At 41.5% G+C, this 16,272-nt stretch overlaps 1 protein-coding gene and 1 long non-coding RNA gene across 9 annotated transcripts in view; one reads left to right on the forward strand and one right to left on the reverse strand.

The window, feature by feature from the left end:
* LOC150060302 (uncharacterized) overlaps nucleotides 1–3,888 on the reverse strand; it is a 45,788-nt gene extending 41,900 nt beyond the window's left edge. For both annotated transcript variants that reach the window (XR_016536222.1, XR_016536221.1), the window contains exon 1: nucleotides 3,445–3,888. This is a non-coding gene — a long non-coding RNA (uncharacterized LOC150060302). The remainder of the gene's footprint in view (nucleotides 1–3,444) is intronic.
* Nucleotides 2,945–16,272, forward strand: part of Vwa3b (von Willebrand factor A domain containing 3B) — a 197,238-nt gene continuing 183,910 nt past the window's right edge. For 2 of the 7 annotated variants that reach the window (XM_090336458.1, XM_090336460.1), the window contains exons 1-3: nucleotides 2,949–3,301; nucleotides 10,461–10,688; nucleotides 14,714–14,808. In XM_090336458.1, coding sequence (XP_090192584.1) covers nucleotides 3,160–3,301; nucleotides 10,461–10,688; nucleotides 14,714–14,808 — 465 coding nt within the window. In that variant the 5' untranslated portion in view covers nucleotides 2,949–3,159. Of the gene's footprint in view, nucleotides 3,302–4,141; nucleotides 4,281–10,460; nucleotides 10,689–14,713; nucleotides 14,809–16,272 lie in introns of those variants that run through there. The other 5 variants (XM_090336459.1, XM_090336464.1, XM_090336461.1 and 2 more) reach the window with 4 other exon arrangements.

Below are 16,272 nucleotides of genomic sequence, written 5' to 3' on the forward strand. Positions count from 1 at the left end.
TACTTGAATAGTTAAAAACAATCTTGTTTAAATGATTATAGATTCACAGAAAGTTGAGAAAATAAAACAGTATTCCTGGGTACCTTTCACCCAGTGTCTCACAATGATTATCTAGCTAATGTTTTTTTCATGTTTTGTTTTGTTTTTTGCTAGTCCTGGTGCTTGAACTCAGGACCTGGGCACTGTCCTTGGGCTTTCTCAAGGCTGGCACTCCACCACTTGAGTCACAGAACCACGTTTGGCTTTTTCTGTATATGTGGTACTGAGGAATTGAACCCAGGGCTTCATGCATGCTAAGCAAGTGGCTCTACTACGAGGCCATGCTCCTATTTTTTTCCATATTTTTTATTGTAATTAATAGAAGGGTTACATTATATTCACCAGATAGAAGGTGCATTACTTCACAAACATTGATGCCCTTTCTCATGTCTTGGTCCCCATATCCCTTCCCTAACCCCACCCCTCATGTTGTTTTCCCTCCTTCCCTATACTATTTCAAATAACTAAATATGCATATATACAATATATCAGACAACAAGGTGAAATACTGTAACAATATGAGATAACAAAGGAACAGAAAAAGAGATGAGAGATAACATAGTACATTAAGGACAATAATCACTCATTATATGGCTTTTGTTTCTATATCCTGAAGGTCCTTTCATTTAGCCTCATCCTATATGGCCTTATGTATCTAGGTTTTGTTCTATTGTAAATCTCTGTTAGGAGAGCCCAAGATTTCTACTGATTATGACAAGTGAGGGAGACTATTGAGCCTATGTTCCTTTGAGTCTGGCTTACTTCACTTAATATGATTTTTTTCTATGTCTTTCCATTTCCTTACAAATGGGGCAATGTCATTCTTTCTGACAGCAGCATAGAATTCTATTGTGTATAAATACCACATCTTGTTGATCCACTCATCAACTGAGGGGCATCTGAACCCTGAGCTAAATGAGCTTCTTTTCTTTATTAAATTTGTAGTCTCAGGTATTCAGTGATCGCAAGAGAAAATATATTAAGACAATGACTCACCTCTATCAGGTTTCCAACTCATTCATCTGGTTTCATTGACAGAAAAGTTTTTTCTTCTAACAAGTTTCTCACAAAATCATTTAAATGAATTGCATGATAAAAAAAAGTCTAACTAGTGTCAACAGATCTGAAAACAAATCTGCCTGACATGACATTCAGCCCAGTTGGCTGGAGCATGGCTGTGCACTGCTGACTTGCTGGGGCTGGGATCTGTCTGTGGTATAGTCATTCAGTCTGTGCATCTAGGTTAATCCTGTGAGGAAGGCCAGGCCAGGGAGTAGGTGGCAGGGACTGGTTGCCTGTTTACACATTTCTTTCTTTTTCCCATGCCTTTTTAGTGTGGTCCCAGGACTGAATCTGGCCAAGTGAGTATATGTGACAAATGTCTCCTCTAGGCCTGTCCCATAAATGCCTCTTAATATAGTGGCTAGATTGAGAGCCAGGAGCCTAGATTCTCTCTCCAAATAATAAACCCTAAACTCAAAAGCATCACCCAGTACAGGTAGTCCCTGATTTTTCATAATTCAACTTTGGATTTATTTTCAACTTTAGGATGATATACAAGTCATATACATTCAGTAGAAATTTTTCTTTGAATTTTGAACTTGAATATTTTCCCCAGCTAGTGTAATATAATGTAGTTATGTTACTGTACCACCCTCTTAAAATACTAAGTAACTATAGCAAAAGCCAAAGCTTTCTATGACCCTTACCACCTGGGGTCTACCAATACTCTATAGTGTGTGATGTTGTCTGGTAAGTTAGATTAAATGCACTTTTGATGAATAATATTTTTAATTTATGGCAATGGATTTATCATATACAATTCCCTTGGGTTAACATTCTCCTTTCCCTTTGGCTGTAGTTCTTCTTTTTGTTTGTTTATAATGAGTTTAAGAAGATTGATTCTCCCCTTCATTTCATTTATCATTCCCTCTCCCCAGCCAAAAAGATTCTAATAATAGTCAAAAGCCCAAGTGGTATCAGGGAGAGACTTGTATAGAGAAAAAGAAAAATTATTCAACCTCAAAAGTAAATAGCACAAAGGTCAATTAACAATGAAAGAGCTGTCACATGGCTGTAGGTGATTACTAACAGTATGGCTCTGACCAGTCATACTCAGGCTGAAGACATAAAGAATAATCACTGGGGAGAGAATGCATATGGGAAGACTTGCTTGGGAGTCTTCAATAATCCAGACAAAGGATGGAAGGTAGCCTGAGTTAAGAGTCAGCTATAATCCGATTTAGAGATTTATATTAGTCCCTCTCAGGAGATTTGGTAATGGGCAAAAATATAATCTGGTCTTGAAAAAACTTGGCAGTTCAGACATTGTTATTTAAAGATGGGAATATTGAGACCAGTCAATTCCTTAGGTTGGCAATAGGCTGATTTGTCTGCAAAAACCTGAATTCAAAACAAATTTATTAAAAGCTCAGTACAATGGCACAACTGTGCTGAAGGTGTAACAGATTCCAGATCACTCAACAAATAAAAATGATGCAATCCACCCCTTGGCTAGCTGAACGGATGCTGTCCAAACAATCGTTCAAAATGACCTTCAACTTTTGCTTACTTGTCTTTCTACAGTTTAAGTAATATTTAACATTTTCACAAGAATGTGTGCTTCTACGCTTATAAACATGACAAGCAGAAACACTGGAAGTGACCGGAAGTGACTCCCATATCTGAGGCAATGGTCACAAGGAGGGGAGAGGGCTTGGGGAAGTTGGGCGTGAGTGCCTAGTCTGACCCTGTGAGCTAGTGTGCTTCCTTCTATGATGCCACGTAGTCTTTGTCACCCTGGTGACCCAGGCAGGGTGTGGACAGCACCATCACTGTGGTATTGACAAATGTGGGCTTGGCAGACAGCTGAGCACACTTTCTGCTGATCAGAATTATTAGTATTTTGTTTCTTTGGTGGTGCTAAGGCAAGGCCAGACTTATACAATGATTTGTGACCTGGAATCAAACCTTTCAATACTCTAAATTACAAAGCTAAGTAAAAGAAGGAAGGGAGAGAAACCTCTGAGGGCAAAGCAGACTTCTCTGTTGGGAACGAAATTACTCAGTCAGTTCTAATACTAATTATGTTTACTAGATCTTTGACTCTGAAACCTACAAATGGTTTGGTCACTTTTTAGGTACTGGTCCGAGGGCTTGAATTCAGGATTTGGACACTGTCTCTTGAGATTTTGTGCTCACGGCTCGGGTTCAAGTGCTTGGGCCACAGTTGCACTTCTGTCTTTTTGGTGGTTAACTGGAGGTAAGACTTTCTTGGGCTTTCCTGTTCAGGCTAGCTTCCAACTAGACTCCTCAGATTTCAGCTTCCTGGGTAGTCAAGATTACTTCTTTTGTTTAAAATCTAAAACATAGTTTAATGTATCAAATACCGAAAGTAACGCTTACCTTTGAGGATTCTTCTGTGAAGATGGCTTTCATAAGCACAAATTTTGTGTGCTTGACAGGTTACAAGTATAGATTTGGAGCTCTTGGCTTATGTGATAAGGCTAAACTAAAATAAGGGTGAAGAAAGCAATGCCGACCGGGTTATTCGTATGCGATAGCTGAATTTTTCTCCTCTTCCTCCTCCTCCTCCTAAACTGTAAATCTGCACAACAGCTATAACCGTTCCAACTTTTCAACTTAACTGTACAATTAAACAAATTCCTCATTTCACCTCGTTGAGGTGAAGAATCAAGTCAAATGACACAGGGAGGAGCGTGCTGTGAACGGAAAGGTTCCCTGCCGTCTGCTTGGCTCCCCCTTTTCCACCCTAAGTCATCAGCATTCTCCCCGTTCACGTCCCCAGCGCTCGCAGGCACAGGGGAGCCGCCACCCTCCGCGTCCCTCCGGCGTGGCTCCTTAAGGGGGTGAGCCGGGGCGCTGGACTGCGGCTTCCCCGCCCCGAAGCGGCCGCGCGTCGCGATCCCCCTCAGCAGACCCCCAGGGCCCGCCGCGCGGCTCCCGGGAGGCGGGGCCCGGCGTTGAGCCGCGCCCTGATTGGCCGTGTCCGAGCAACGCGGCGACGCGTTCCTCCGTGGAGACAGCCACGCCGGACCCTTTCCCGCCACCGCCGCGAGCGCGCTCGCCCGGACGGCCGGCCGGAGTGGCTGGTTGCCCCCCCCCCTCTCCGGAACAGGACGAATGCCTCAGCCGCGCCTTCGAGGCTGACGAGCCTGGGAGGGTGGGAGGCAGGGGTTGCCGCGGAACCGGAGCCGCTCGCTCCCTGCACACATTGTCTAGTAAGTGCGGGGCGCCGTCCTCTCCACGCAGGGCCCAGCGTGGAAGCAGCGCCGCCCCCTCCTCCTCCCCCAGCTCACGCGCAGCCCCCCACGACGGGAAGCCAGCTCCTCCCTCCAGCCCGTGCCCGGGCCACCGAGGAGAGAACCGTGAGACTGAGGAGTGGAAACCCGACGTTTAGTCCCGAGAAAGCCTCCAGTCCCAGGCACTCGAGGCGTTCCCCATCACCTTCACCGTTCTCTTCCTTTTCCTTCCTTTTTTCTCCTTCCCTCCCTCCCTTGCTTCCTTTCTTTTCCTCTTCCTTCTTAGTCTCGCCTATCTCCACGTCCCGTCTGACTGACTGTCTGTCTGTCTGCCTGCCTGTCTGCCTGCCTGCCTGTCTGTCTGCCTGTCTGCCTGCCTGCCTGCCTGCCTGCCTGCCTGCCTGTCTGTCTGTCTGTCTGTCTGTCTGTCTGTCTGTCTGTCTCTTTCTTTCTTTCTTTGTATTGGGTGGGGTTTGAGCTCAGGAGTTCTTCCTCTCTCTTGACTGTCTACACTCATAGCTGGTGCTCTACCACGTAGTCAACACCTCCACTTGTGTGTGTGTGTGTTTTTTTTTTTGGCTGGGTATTTTAAAAGTTTCATGAATTAGTCTATTCAGGCTGGCCCTGAGACTTGATTCTCCTGTCTCAGCTTCCTGAGTAGTTAAGATTACAGGCCACAGCCACCAGCATTCTACTCTTCACTCTTTAAGAATGGTCATAAAACTTAACAATTAGGTTTGGTTTTCTCTGGGTAGAGATTTTCCTTTCATCTTCTTGGAATCTGCCCCCCACCCTCCTCTTCCTCCTCCTCCTCCTCCCTTCTCCTCCTCACTCACTCCCCCTCCTCCTCTTTCTCTTCTTCCTCTCCTCTTCCCCCACCCCAAAGCACTTCAGTTCTTTTCTTTTCTTGATCTTATTTTCTGAAAAGTGGGACAATCCATTTAAAACTTTTTAGCTCTGCCAGCATTTTTGGAGCTGATGATCATAGCCCAGCATTACCTTTTAAAAACAAAGATGGAAGGGGATGGTTATTAATAATTGTAATAGGATTCAACAGAGAGCACTATCCCAGCTTCCTTTCTTTTTAGAACAATCGTAGTTCAAAACTCATAAAATCACAAGATACATCTGTCTAGTCAAGACCTCTTTTTCAGAAACTAACAAGCATACAGGAAGTTTGGAGTGCTGAAAATAAAGTTAACCACATAGCTTAGCAGAATTAATGGACTCAGATGATCTAGGATCTTCTTTCCTAAGGTCTGGGACTACTATAAGACTCTCACCCCAGAGAGGCTATGGGACATCTCTTGACTCCCACTCTGGGTAGGAAGCCAGGTCTGGGACCTCCTACTTCCTTTGTTCTGGGCCTATCGACTTGTGCCAGCTTATTTACCTTTCTATTTTTCTCAAAACCTTTGCCTACCCATAACATTCATTTCCATTTTTTGCTTTTTCACTTCTTCCTCTATTAAGGAAATTCTTTCCCTTTTCTCCAAACTTGATCACTTGGAATAGCTTCTTAAACTTAGATCATTGCCCTCCTCCTATATGTGTTATTTCTGACTTCTGGGTTCTTCTGTCCTTTAATTTTTAAAAAATTTCATATGAAGGAAACTTTTAATAAGTAGCATAGTTACATCCAGAAAATAATATCTGTTTTGGAAAGATAGCTGTTTCCTGGTCTTAGCTTTCTTCCTCCTCCTCCTCTTCCTTCTCCTCCTCTTCCTCCTCCATCTTCTTCATGGAGCTTGAACTCTGGGCCTGGGCACTGTCTTGAGATCTCAGCTCAAGGCTACCCACCCTACCCCTGAGTCACAGCCCCACTTTCTGTTTTCTAGAGGTTAATTGGAGATAAGAATCTCAGGTCCTTTCGTGCTGGAGCTGGCTTTGAACCTTGATTCTCAGATCTAGTTTCCTGAGTAGCTAGGATTACAGGCATGAGCCACCATACCCAGCTCTGCTTTCTTAGAACTGAGAATATTTGCCTTATATGAGAAAAAAATAGGATGCTCTCAGTAGTTCTGAGTGATCAATTTAATTAATCTCAACCATCATACTCTGCACTGAGAATCAAGGAATCTCCTTTTAGTCTAGAGAGGACAAACCTGAAGTATCCAAGGCCACAATGATGCAATATTAAAGCAAGTTAAGGCGTTCCTGGGAGAAGCTGTGGGAGGTTGCTGAGATCAGCTCTAGAAGCTCAAAGGAGGCAGGCTAAGATTCTATACAAGAGAGTATTCTGGGATGAGCTTGGAAATGGAAAAGCAAGCATGCAAGCTGTGTGTGTGTGTGTGTGTGTGTGTGTTGTTTGTGGGGTATACTTTGCTCAAGACTGTCTGCTATCTTCCTTGCTCAGGAAAAGAGCTCTTTGTCCCATTTCAGTAGAAGATCCTTTCTCTCTTTCTGGCCAAGTTCCATTTTCTAGTTCCTTTCATTTCTGACAATTACAGATATTCTCAGGCTATAAACTCCTAGCTTTAAGGTCTGACTCAATATGAATCATACAGGTTCTCAGATCCAATAGAGTCTATCATTCATCCAAAAATTTTTAAAAAGTCTTATGAGCTGGAGGCTGGTGGCTCATCCCAGCTACTCAGGAAGCTGAGATCTGAGGATTGTAGTATGAAGCTACCCTAGGCAGGAAAGTTTGTGAGACTTTCATCTCTAGTTAGGCACCAAAAAAGCTGGAAATAGAGATGTGACTCAAATGGTAAAATGCCAACCTTGAGCAACAAAGCTCAAGGACAGCACCCAGGCCTCATTTCAAGCCCTAGGAATGGCACACATGCAGATACCCAGACACACACACACACACACACACACACACACACACACACACACAGTGCGCATGCACACACACGAGCACAAGAGACTAAGACATGTACCTTAGACTGGGAAATTTGGTTGTTTTGTGTGGGCTAAAGATGTGTCCTTTTTGATTGAATTAAATCAAAATCAAAAAGGGTTTAAGTATCATGTCCCTTTGGTTTAAAAATGAAACATGTCTTGACTCTTCTGAACTCCTCTTTAAGTTGTAAACTCTACCTTATTAGGGTAGTTTTTATAGATGTGTTCTTTTAAAATCTAACAAGTGGCTCTCTCCAGCAAGAGCAATATATGAGATGGGTGTGTTTCAGGGAAGAGAAAGATTAACTGGAAATGATGAAATAATGAGAAATCTTTCTTCTGAGCTTCCCTTACTTGTTTCTATAGGAACTGCTGACCTAATTTAAAAAGAACTTTAGCTGAAGTCTTTGTGGACAGATCCCAGAGACAAAGCTGAAGCACTGGTTTGCCTTTTCTTTCATATCCTATGATTTCTTCTAACCTTCCCAGATTCCTATGACTGGGAATTTGGGGACTAGAAAATGCTTAAAGTAAGACAACACGGAATTATCAAATGAGGCTGACACTTAGATAATTTATTTTCACATGTCCCTTTCCTGTATGATATGGTTATCCATGTGCAATTTGAGCATCTTCACATCTATTCCTGCACTAGTCATAGCTTAGGATATGCAGGTGTGTTATTGAAGAGAGGTGCAGTCACTTCTTGAAGTAGGAGAACAGGCATGGGCCCTGTCCCCTTTTTCTGCTCAAGGTTGCTGCTCTACCGCTTGAGACACAGATCCACTTCTGGCATTTTGGTGGTATATTGGAGATAAGAGTCTCATGGAATTTCCTGCCTAGGCTGGTTTCCAACCAGGATCTTCCTAGCTCAGCCTCCTGAGGGGTTAGGATACTCCTGAACTATTAGTGCCCTGATATAGACCTGAGAAAGCTTTGTGATAAAATGGAAGCGGTTTCAGCTGTTTCTATTATAATAAGTCACAGAACACGAACTCTGCAGCTCAATTGCCTGGGTAAAAATGTTAGCCACAAATGACAGTGCTAAGAAAGAAATGTACTATTACCTGACTTACTTAATTGAAACCTATCACCTTTACAATAAAAATAAATAAGTAAATTTTAAAAAATGAATGTTAGCTATCCTTCCTTCCAGCCATGAGATTATAAGCAAGTTAGTCTTAGATTTCACATCTGTGAAATGGGAGCAAGAATATATGTACCTCATGGACATTTTTATTGACATGTATATGATAATGCTTTGTAAATGTTTGCTTATAATATTTGTTTCACAAAACCTTCCTGGCTTGGGTCCAACTGATTTTTATCTTTGAATTTCCATGTCATACATAACATTGATATTTTCAGGAAATGCATTTTTAAGATGGGAATGTAGAGTATTTTTATCTTCGAAAAAGGTTTGCAGCCCAGAGTTTTCTATTCTTTTGGTCCATTTTGGTGAGTGGGTTGAAGTTTGGCTACTCTCTACCTCTTGTGTATGGCAGCTATATTTAGGTAGGTTGGGAAAGAGTTTAGTGTGTCACACACGAGTTCAGTTGATCCTAGGACAGATGGCTCGAGTAGGCAGAATGGTTATGTCCAATTTTAAAGCACAAACTCAGAAATGAGGCATCCAGAGGTAGATGCATGTGTTCCTGCAGGGCTGAGCTGTAGTCTGATCCCACCTGTCATTACTTCTCAGCCATTTGGCCTCAGTGTCTTGTCTGCATTATCCTCACTGGATTCAAAATGTCTCACTAGATTCAAAATGCTATGTGTAGTACAACTTCTAGAGCAAGTGTTTGTTTTCCAAAATGGGAGAGCTGTGAATCTTTCTAGTTATAGAAGTAAATCTGACTGGGGCCAGGAGTTTGGCCTAGTGGTAGAATGCTTGTCTAGCATGCAAGAAGATTGAGGTTTGATTCCTCAGTACCACATACCTAGAAAAAGCTGGAAGTGGTGCTGTGGCTCAAGAGGTAGGGCTCTAGCCTTCAGAAAGCCCAAAGGACAGTGCTCAGGCTCTGAGTTCAAGCTCCAGGATTGGTGAAAGAAAGAAAAAAAAGAAAAAAAGAAAGAAAGAAAGTCCTACCTTAGAATTGGGCTGGGAGCATAATCTAGTGGTAGAGTGCTTGCTTAGCATGCATGAAGTCCTGGGTTCTGAGTACTACATACTCAGAAAAGGCCGGGAGTGGTGCTCTGGCTCAAGTGGATGAGCAATAGTCTTGAGCAAAAGGTGTCCAAGGAGAGTGCCCAGGCCCTGAGTTTAAGTCCCAGGACTGGCAAAAAACAAAAAAAGAAAATAAAAAAAGAATTGTTCAGATAATGCAAAAAATTTTAACTGACATATAGGGAAAACTATGTATGTATGTATGTGTGTGTACATATATATATATGTATATGGATATATGGATATTGAATTTTATGGATACCTCAGTATTAGTGTGCATATCTAATTTGTCAACAAATATATTTGTACTGAAGACTGAATTCAGAGCTTACTGGTTGTTAGGTAGTAATTCTACCACTTCAGCCTTGTCTCTGGTCCCTTTTTGCCCTGGTTATTTTTGAAGTGGGGTTACATTTTATACCCAGGCTGGCTTGGATAGCGGTCTTCCGCCTCGTGCTTCCCTGTGTCACTGGAATAATAGTCATGTGTTACTGTCCCCAGCCATGGTGCTTCCCCAGTTGGGATACCAGGTGTATGCCACTGCACCCAGGCATTGGGTGAGGTGGAGTTTTGGTATTTTTGTTTTTTGTTTTTTTTTGGTGGGTCATGGAGCTTGAACTCAGCCTGGGCTCTGTCCCTAAGCTATTCAGCTCAAGGCTACCACCCTAACCCTGAACCAAGTCCCACTTCCTGTTTTCTAGAGGTTAGCTGTAGATAAGAGTCTCAGGTCCTTTTGTGCCTGGGTTGGCTTTGAACCTTGATCCTTAGATCTCAGCCTCCTGAGTAGCTAGGATTACAGGGGTGAGCTACCACAAGTGGCTGAGATGGAGTCTTAAGAACTTCATTTTGTCCACCTTCGTTTAGCTAACCTGGAACCACATTTCCCTCTATCTCCATCTCCTATGTATCTAGGATTTCAGGCTTGAGCCAATGTGTCTAGCTTATACCTTTAACTGGTAAGTAGAAATTTACTATGATTTATAGTAAATTAATTGATCTTGATGTTACATTCCAAGTTTTAAGAAATCTAAGTTTCATTATTGTTGTTACAGGATAGAATTCTACTATGATTTATAGTAAATTAATTGATCTTGATGTTACATTCCAAGTTTTAAGAAATCTAAGTTTCATTATTGTTGTTACAGGAGGTCTCGATGACTTAGTTGCTGATTTGGAAATGGAGGAAACAAGCTTATTTCCTATCGTCTCTGGGAAACAGCTACAGAAGCAGGAGGAACTGAAAAACTCCAGGGCAGACTTGGCCAAGCAGAATCTCATTTCATCCAAGCAATGGCTTCAACTTCATGGGCTTAAGAGCAACAAATTGACCTTGACACAGATTATGTCACAAATTGGATTCCCACAATGTGAAGGTATAACATCCATAAGCAGCCAGGACATTGCCGTGTCACATTTGAGGAGGCTCAGTCATTTCTGAAGTCTCATTGAAACCAAAGGTTCCTGACTATGCTTGAATCTCACATCTCTTAACAGTAGAAAGTTCCTCCAAACATATGTGTGTTATACAGAGGTATTGTTCTCAGGTCTCATATTCAGTATTAGCAAGGCTTAATTTCATTCTTTTTAATGATTATATGGAGGTTATTTATGTTTACCCATACTCCAAAAGATGTCCTGCTGGGATATGCAGTTTCCTTCTAGACTGATGGAGCCAATTATTCTCTCCTCTCTTCTCCCTTCTCCTCTCTTCTCCTCCCCTCCATCCTCCCTCATCCCCCTCCTCTTTTTCTTCTTCTTCCTTCTCTCTCACCCTCTTTCCCCCCTCTCTTTCATCTTTCAAAATTTTATTTTTATTATCTTTAAGTTGCCATACAAAGGAGTTACAATTCAACATGTCAGTTAATGAGTACAGTGCATCTTGGTCAGTATTGTCTCTTTCTCTTGCTTCACTGTTCTGCCTAGGAATTCTAATACTGTATTGAAAATGAGTGGGAAAATTAAGCATCCTGATTTTAAAGGAAATGGCTTTAGTTTTTCACCATTTAGTATGATGATGGCTGTAGATTTTTCCAAACTTCTCCAGAACTTTTATCATAAAAGGATATTATATTATATCAAAGGCCTTTTCTGCATTTTTGAAATAATTACATGATTCTTTCCCATGGTTCTGATAATGTGCTGTATTACATTTATTGATTTACATATGTTGAATCAACATTTCATCCCTAGGGTAAATCTAACTTAATCATGGTGTATGACTTTGTTTTTGATTAGTTGTTATACTTTGTTGGCAAGTATTTTGTTAAGGAGTTTCTATCTGTGTTCTACAGTTCTCTGTCTCTGTCTTTCTTCCTGTGTCTCTGTTTCTCTCTCTCTGTCTCTCTCTGTGTCTCTGTCTCTGTCTCTGTCTCTGTCTCTCTCTCTCTGTCTCTCTCTCTGTCTCTCTCTGTCTCTGTCTCTCTCTCTGTCTCTCTGTCTCTCTGTCTCTCTCTCTCTCTCTCTCTCTCTCTCTCTCTCTCTCTCTCTCTCTCTCTCTCTCTCTCTCTCTCTCTCTCTGTACCAGTCGTGGGGCTTAATCTCAGTGCTGTCCCTGAGCTTTTTTGTATTCAAGGCTCTACTATTTTTACTTCTGCTTTACCACTTGAGCCACAGATCTGCTTCTGGATTTTTTGGTGGTTAATTGAAAAAGAGAGTCTCAGACTTTTGTACCTGAGTTTGCTTTGAACCGTAATCCTCAGATCTTATTCTCCTGAGTAATTAGGATTACAGGTGTGAGTCACTGGTGCCAAGCTTTATAGATTTTATTGTTATTATTTCTTTGAGTCCCTGCTGGGTTTTTTTTGTGTTTGTTTGTTTTTTTGGTTGTGGGATTTGAACTCTGGGCCAGGGCGCTGCCCCTGAGCTCTTCAGCTCAAGGCTACCTCCCTATCCCTGGAGCCACAACCCCACTTCCTGTTTTCTAGTGGTTAATTCGAGATAAGAGTCTCACAGACTTTAGTGCCTGGGCTGGCTTTGAACCTTGATTCTCAGATCTCAGCCTCCTGAGCAGCTAGGATTACAGATATGAGCCACGATGCCCGGCTCCCCTGTCTGTTTGGGTGATAAGTAAAATGCTTCATTTTATGAAACCTTACTCCCTCCTACCATCCTCTTTTTTTTTTTTTTCCTTTTCTTTTTCAGTTGGTCATGGGGCTTTAGCTCTGGGCCTGGGCACTGTCCAAGACTAGCATTCCACCACTTGAGCCACAGTGCCACTTCTGGTTTTCTTGTGGTTAATTGAAGATAAGAGTCTCCTGGACTTTAATGCTGGGCTGACTTTGAGCTGTGATCCTTAGATCTCAGCCTCCTGAGTAGCTAGGATTACAGGCATGAGCCACCTGTGCCCGGCCCCCCTCTCCATTTAAAAACTTAAAAAAAATTTTGTTTTTCATCTTTGTGGTGCCAAGGAATCAAACCCAGGGCTTCATGAATTCCTGGCAAGAACTCTATCATGAAGCCATGCACTCGACCCCTTTCTTTCTTTTTTGACACAAGATCTCACTGTGTAGCATACGCACACCTAAAGCTCCTGATTTTTCGGTTTCAGCCTCTTGAATGTTGGGGTTACAGGCATGCGCAGTATGTGTAGCTAAAATGTTGGTTCCTTGCTTTTAGTAGTACTGCCCTTTCAGGAAGTATGAAAATGTGTGAGGGTCTAGGGTTTTACATTTTTTATTTATGACGATTGTTCGCCTAGGAGTTAGGTTGCTGAGTGTTTTTCAATGTAGCCCCTTTCTGCAGGAGCTGTCCTGTTCAATGTATCAATGGTATCCCAGTTGATGAGCATTCATTTAAGCAGGGCATTTCCATTACTGTGATTTTATTCAGTAATTCTGAATTAGTCATTTATTTAACAGTCAGAAATACTATTTAAAAAATCAAAATCTCAGCCAGGTATCAATTGCTAACACCTATAATTCTAACTACTTAGGAGGCTGAAATCTGACGATTACAGTTCGAAGCCAGCCAGGCATTAAAGTCCAGGAGACTCTTATCTTCAATTAACCACAAGAAAACCAGAAGTGGCACTGTGGCTTAAGTGGTAGAATGCTAGTCTTGAGCAAAAGAAGCTCAGGGACAGTGCCCAGGCCCGAAGTTCAAGCTTCAGGAACGGAAACAAACAAAAATCCCCAAATTCTTCGCCATTTCTGTTGGCAGCTTTATTCCATATGGGTAATGATTGTAACTATTCTAAATTGATCTGTACAGAGTTGGACATCAAAACTTGGAAATTTTATTATCCAGTTTTAAACTCCAGTTTTAAAATCTAGCTTTAAACTTTCAGTCCTACTAAGTTGGTCTTTGCCATGCCTTCCTAGAAAGGCAGAAACAAGGAAGTATTGGGACCAACAATACTGCTTTTTTTAATATATTTTTTATTGTAATTAATAAAAGGGTTACATGACATTTGCCAGATAGAAGGTGCATTAATTCACATACATTGATAACCTTTCACATGTCTTGGTCCCCATTACCCTCCCTCCCCCACCCCCCCCACAATACTGCTTTTGGAACTTAATGATTACAGTAACCACAACCCCAATTATTATTATAAAATCATCTATCTCTGAGAAGCCTTACTTCATCTGCCCTGCCAGGTCATAGTTTATCCTCAGACATCTGGAAGTTCTATGAAGGAGTAGTAATACACTTTAGGCAACATTGTATTTCCTTGCTGTAAGCCCTATGTTTAGTATATAGTGATGCGTAGTGAGTGTGTACAATGGATGCTTACACAGCTGCACTTACACTCTGATGAGCACAGAATCTTGTGGTTCTAACATTGTGTTTGACTGTTTCATATCTGTGGTTTGGTTCATTTCACTTATTTCATCACCAATCTCCATCTGAAAGAACAATAGATAGTATCTAAGTTATAGATTTTAAGTTCTGAAAACTAAGGCCAAGTCTTCAATAAAAGCTTTTAGGAATTAAACACAATTTCTTTTTTCTTTTTTGCCAGTCCTGGGGCTTGAATTCAGGGCCTGAGCATTGGGCTTTCTGAAGACTAGAACTCTACTACTTGAGCCACAGCACCACTTCCAGTTTTTTCTTGTATGTGGTATTAAGGAATCAAACCCAGGTCTTCGTGCATGCTAGGCAAGCACTCTACCACTAGGCCAAACTCCTGGTTCCTTAAACACAATTTCGTTTTACCTTTGCCTTAATTGTTCTGGACCAAGAAGTAATAAATCAAGAAACAAACCCTTCTCCTACCCTATTTACACATGTTACAAACAGCTTCATTTATCATAGCATCTAGAAATACTTCATGATTTAGAATGGAATACAAAGCATTATAAATTGTTGGTATTATTGAGAATATACTTTGAATAGTGCAAGAGGAAAACATTAAGAAATAAAAATAAATTTGATAATACTTCATTTTGAAATGCAGATTATGTGACTTCTCTGGGGAGACTTGTGACGTCAAGGTATGCTGAGGGCCTGTTTCCACGGTTGTACACTACAGCAGATGGCAAAATATACAATGTAAGTCAGAGTTCCTTTGATGGGCACGTCTTGGGATGAGCTACTGGGGACACATCAGATCACAGAACATGTGATCAACCTTCAAGTTGAAGGTTTGCTTTGGCCAGTGGAAGATTGTAGAAGTCATGAACAAGACATGTAGGAAAGGAAGTTTTGACCAGTAGAGTTTAGTGCAGAAGCTCTTGACCAGAGATGAAGACATTTGTATATCAACACTTCGTTCTGCTTTGAAAATAAGGGAAGAAAGCAATATGACATTAATCTCCGAAGGAAACACCTGTTGTATCATATCCATATGTAGTTATTTGTTCATATCAAGGTACATATATGTACAACTAGGACTGTTGCTTTGTAATGTAGCACTCCTTTGGCATCTGTGAGACATCAGATCCTGGATCTCTGGAAGATACCAAAATTCAAGAATATTCAAGTTCCTTACCTAACATGACATTGTATTTACATAGAACCTGTTCATATCCTCTTGCATACTCTGAATCATCTCTAGGTAAATTATAGTATCCAATACAATGTACGTGGCTATGTAAATAATTCACATGCTGTATTGTTTAGTTAATAAAGTGGAGAAAGACATCTATATATTCAGTACAGATACAATGTTTTTTGCATGTTCTTCATCTCAAGGTTGACCAATCCCAGGTTGGTTTATCCATGCTAAACCTATGGATATGAGGAATGACTTTATCTTACAAAATTAGTTGGTTTTTGTTTTTTTTTTTGTAGGTCATGGGGCTTGAACTCTGAGCCTGCCCTGAGCTCTTCAGCTCAAGGCTACCACCCTGCCCCCTTGAGCCACAACCCCACTTCCCATTTTCTAGTGATTAATTGGAGATAAGAATTTTACATTCTTTAGTTCCCAGGCTGGCTTTGAACTGCAATCCTTAGATCTCAGCCTCCTGAGTAGCTAGGATTACAGGCGTGATCCACCGTTCATGGCTACAAAATTATTTTCTAAAGTAAACCTGGCCTTAAGCAAGAATCTCTGTAGAATCCTGAGCTTGTTGTCCTAAGTCTATTTTAAAACAGAACCACATTAAATTCACTGCCATAACTATTAGAAACATCTATCTCTTTACCACCTCACTCCACAATCCACCCCCTGTCCTCTGTGATCCACATGTTTCTAGCAGGGTAGCAGGTAGGAATTGATGAGGGAAGTTAGAATCCTACCTGAAAAGGCCAAGAGCAGCAGCAGAGAAGTGATGTTGTACCTTTAGGAATGAGCTTGGCAGACACAGGGAGACCGGGGGGAAGGGTTTAAAGATGAGACATTAAAACGTAGATTTATGTGGTATATCCAGAAAGCACATTTTTCATGACCAATTTAGGTATTTGGGTATGCTCTGGGAGTTGTTAAAAGTTCAAAATGTGGTTTGTCAGAATAGGGTACAACTTTTTCTTACGCTTTTTCTGTCTTATACTTCCTTATGCTCTACAAATTGTGCC

The sequence above is a fragment of the Megascapheus bottae genome, chromosome 7 (genome assembly GCF_031878675.1).
Source record: "Megascapheus bottae isolate mThoBot1 chromosome 7, mThoBot2.hap1, whole genome shotgun sequence".
Taxonomy (NCBI): Eukaryota; Metazoa; Chordata; class Mammalia; order Rodentia; family Geomyidae; genus Megascapheus; species Megascapheus bottae.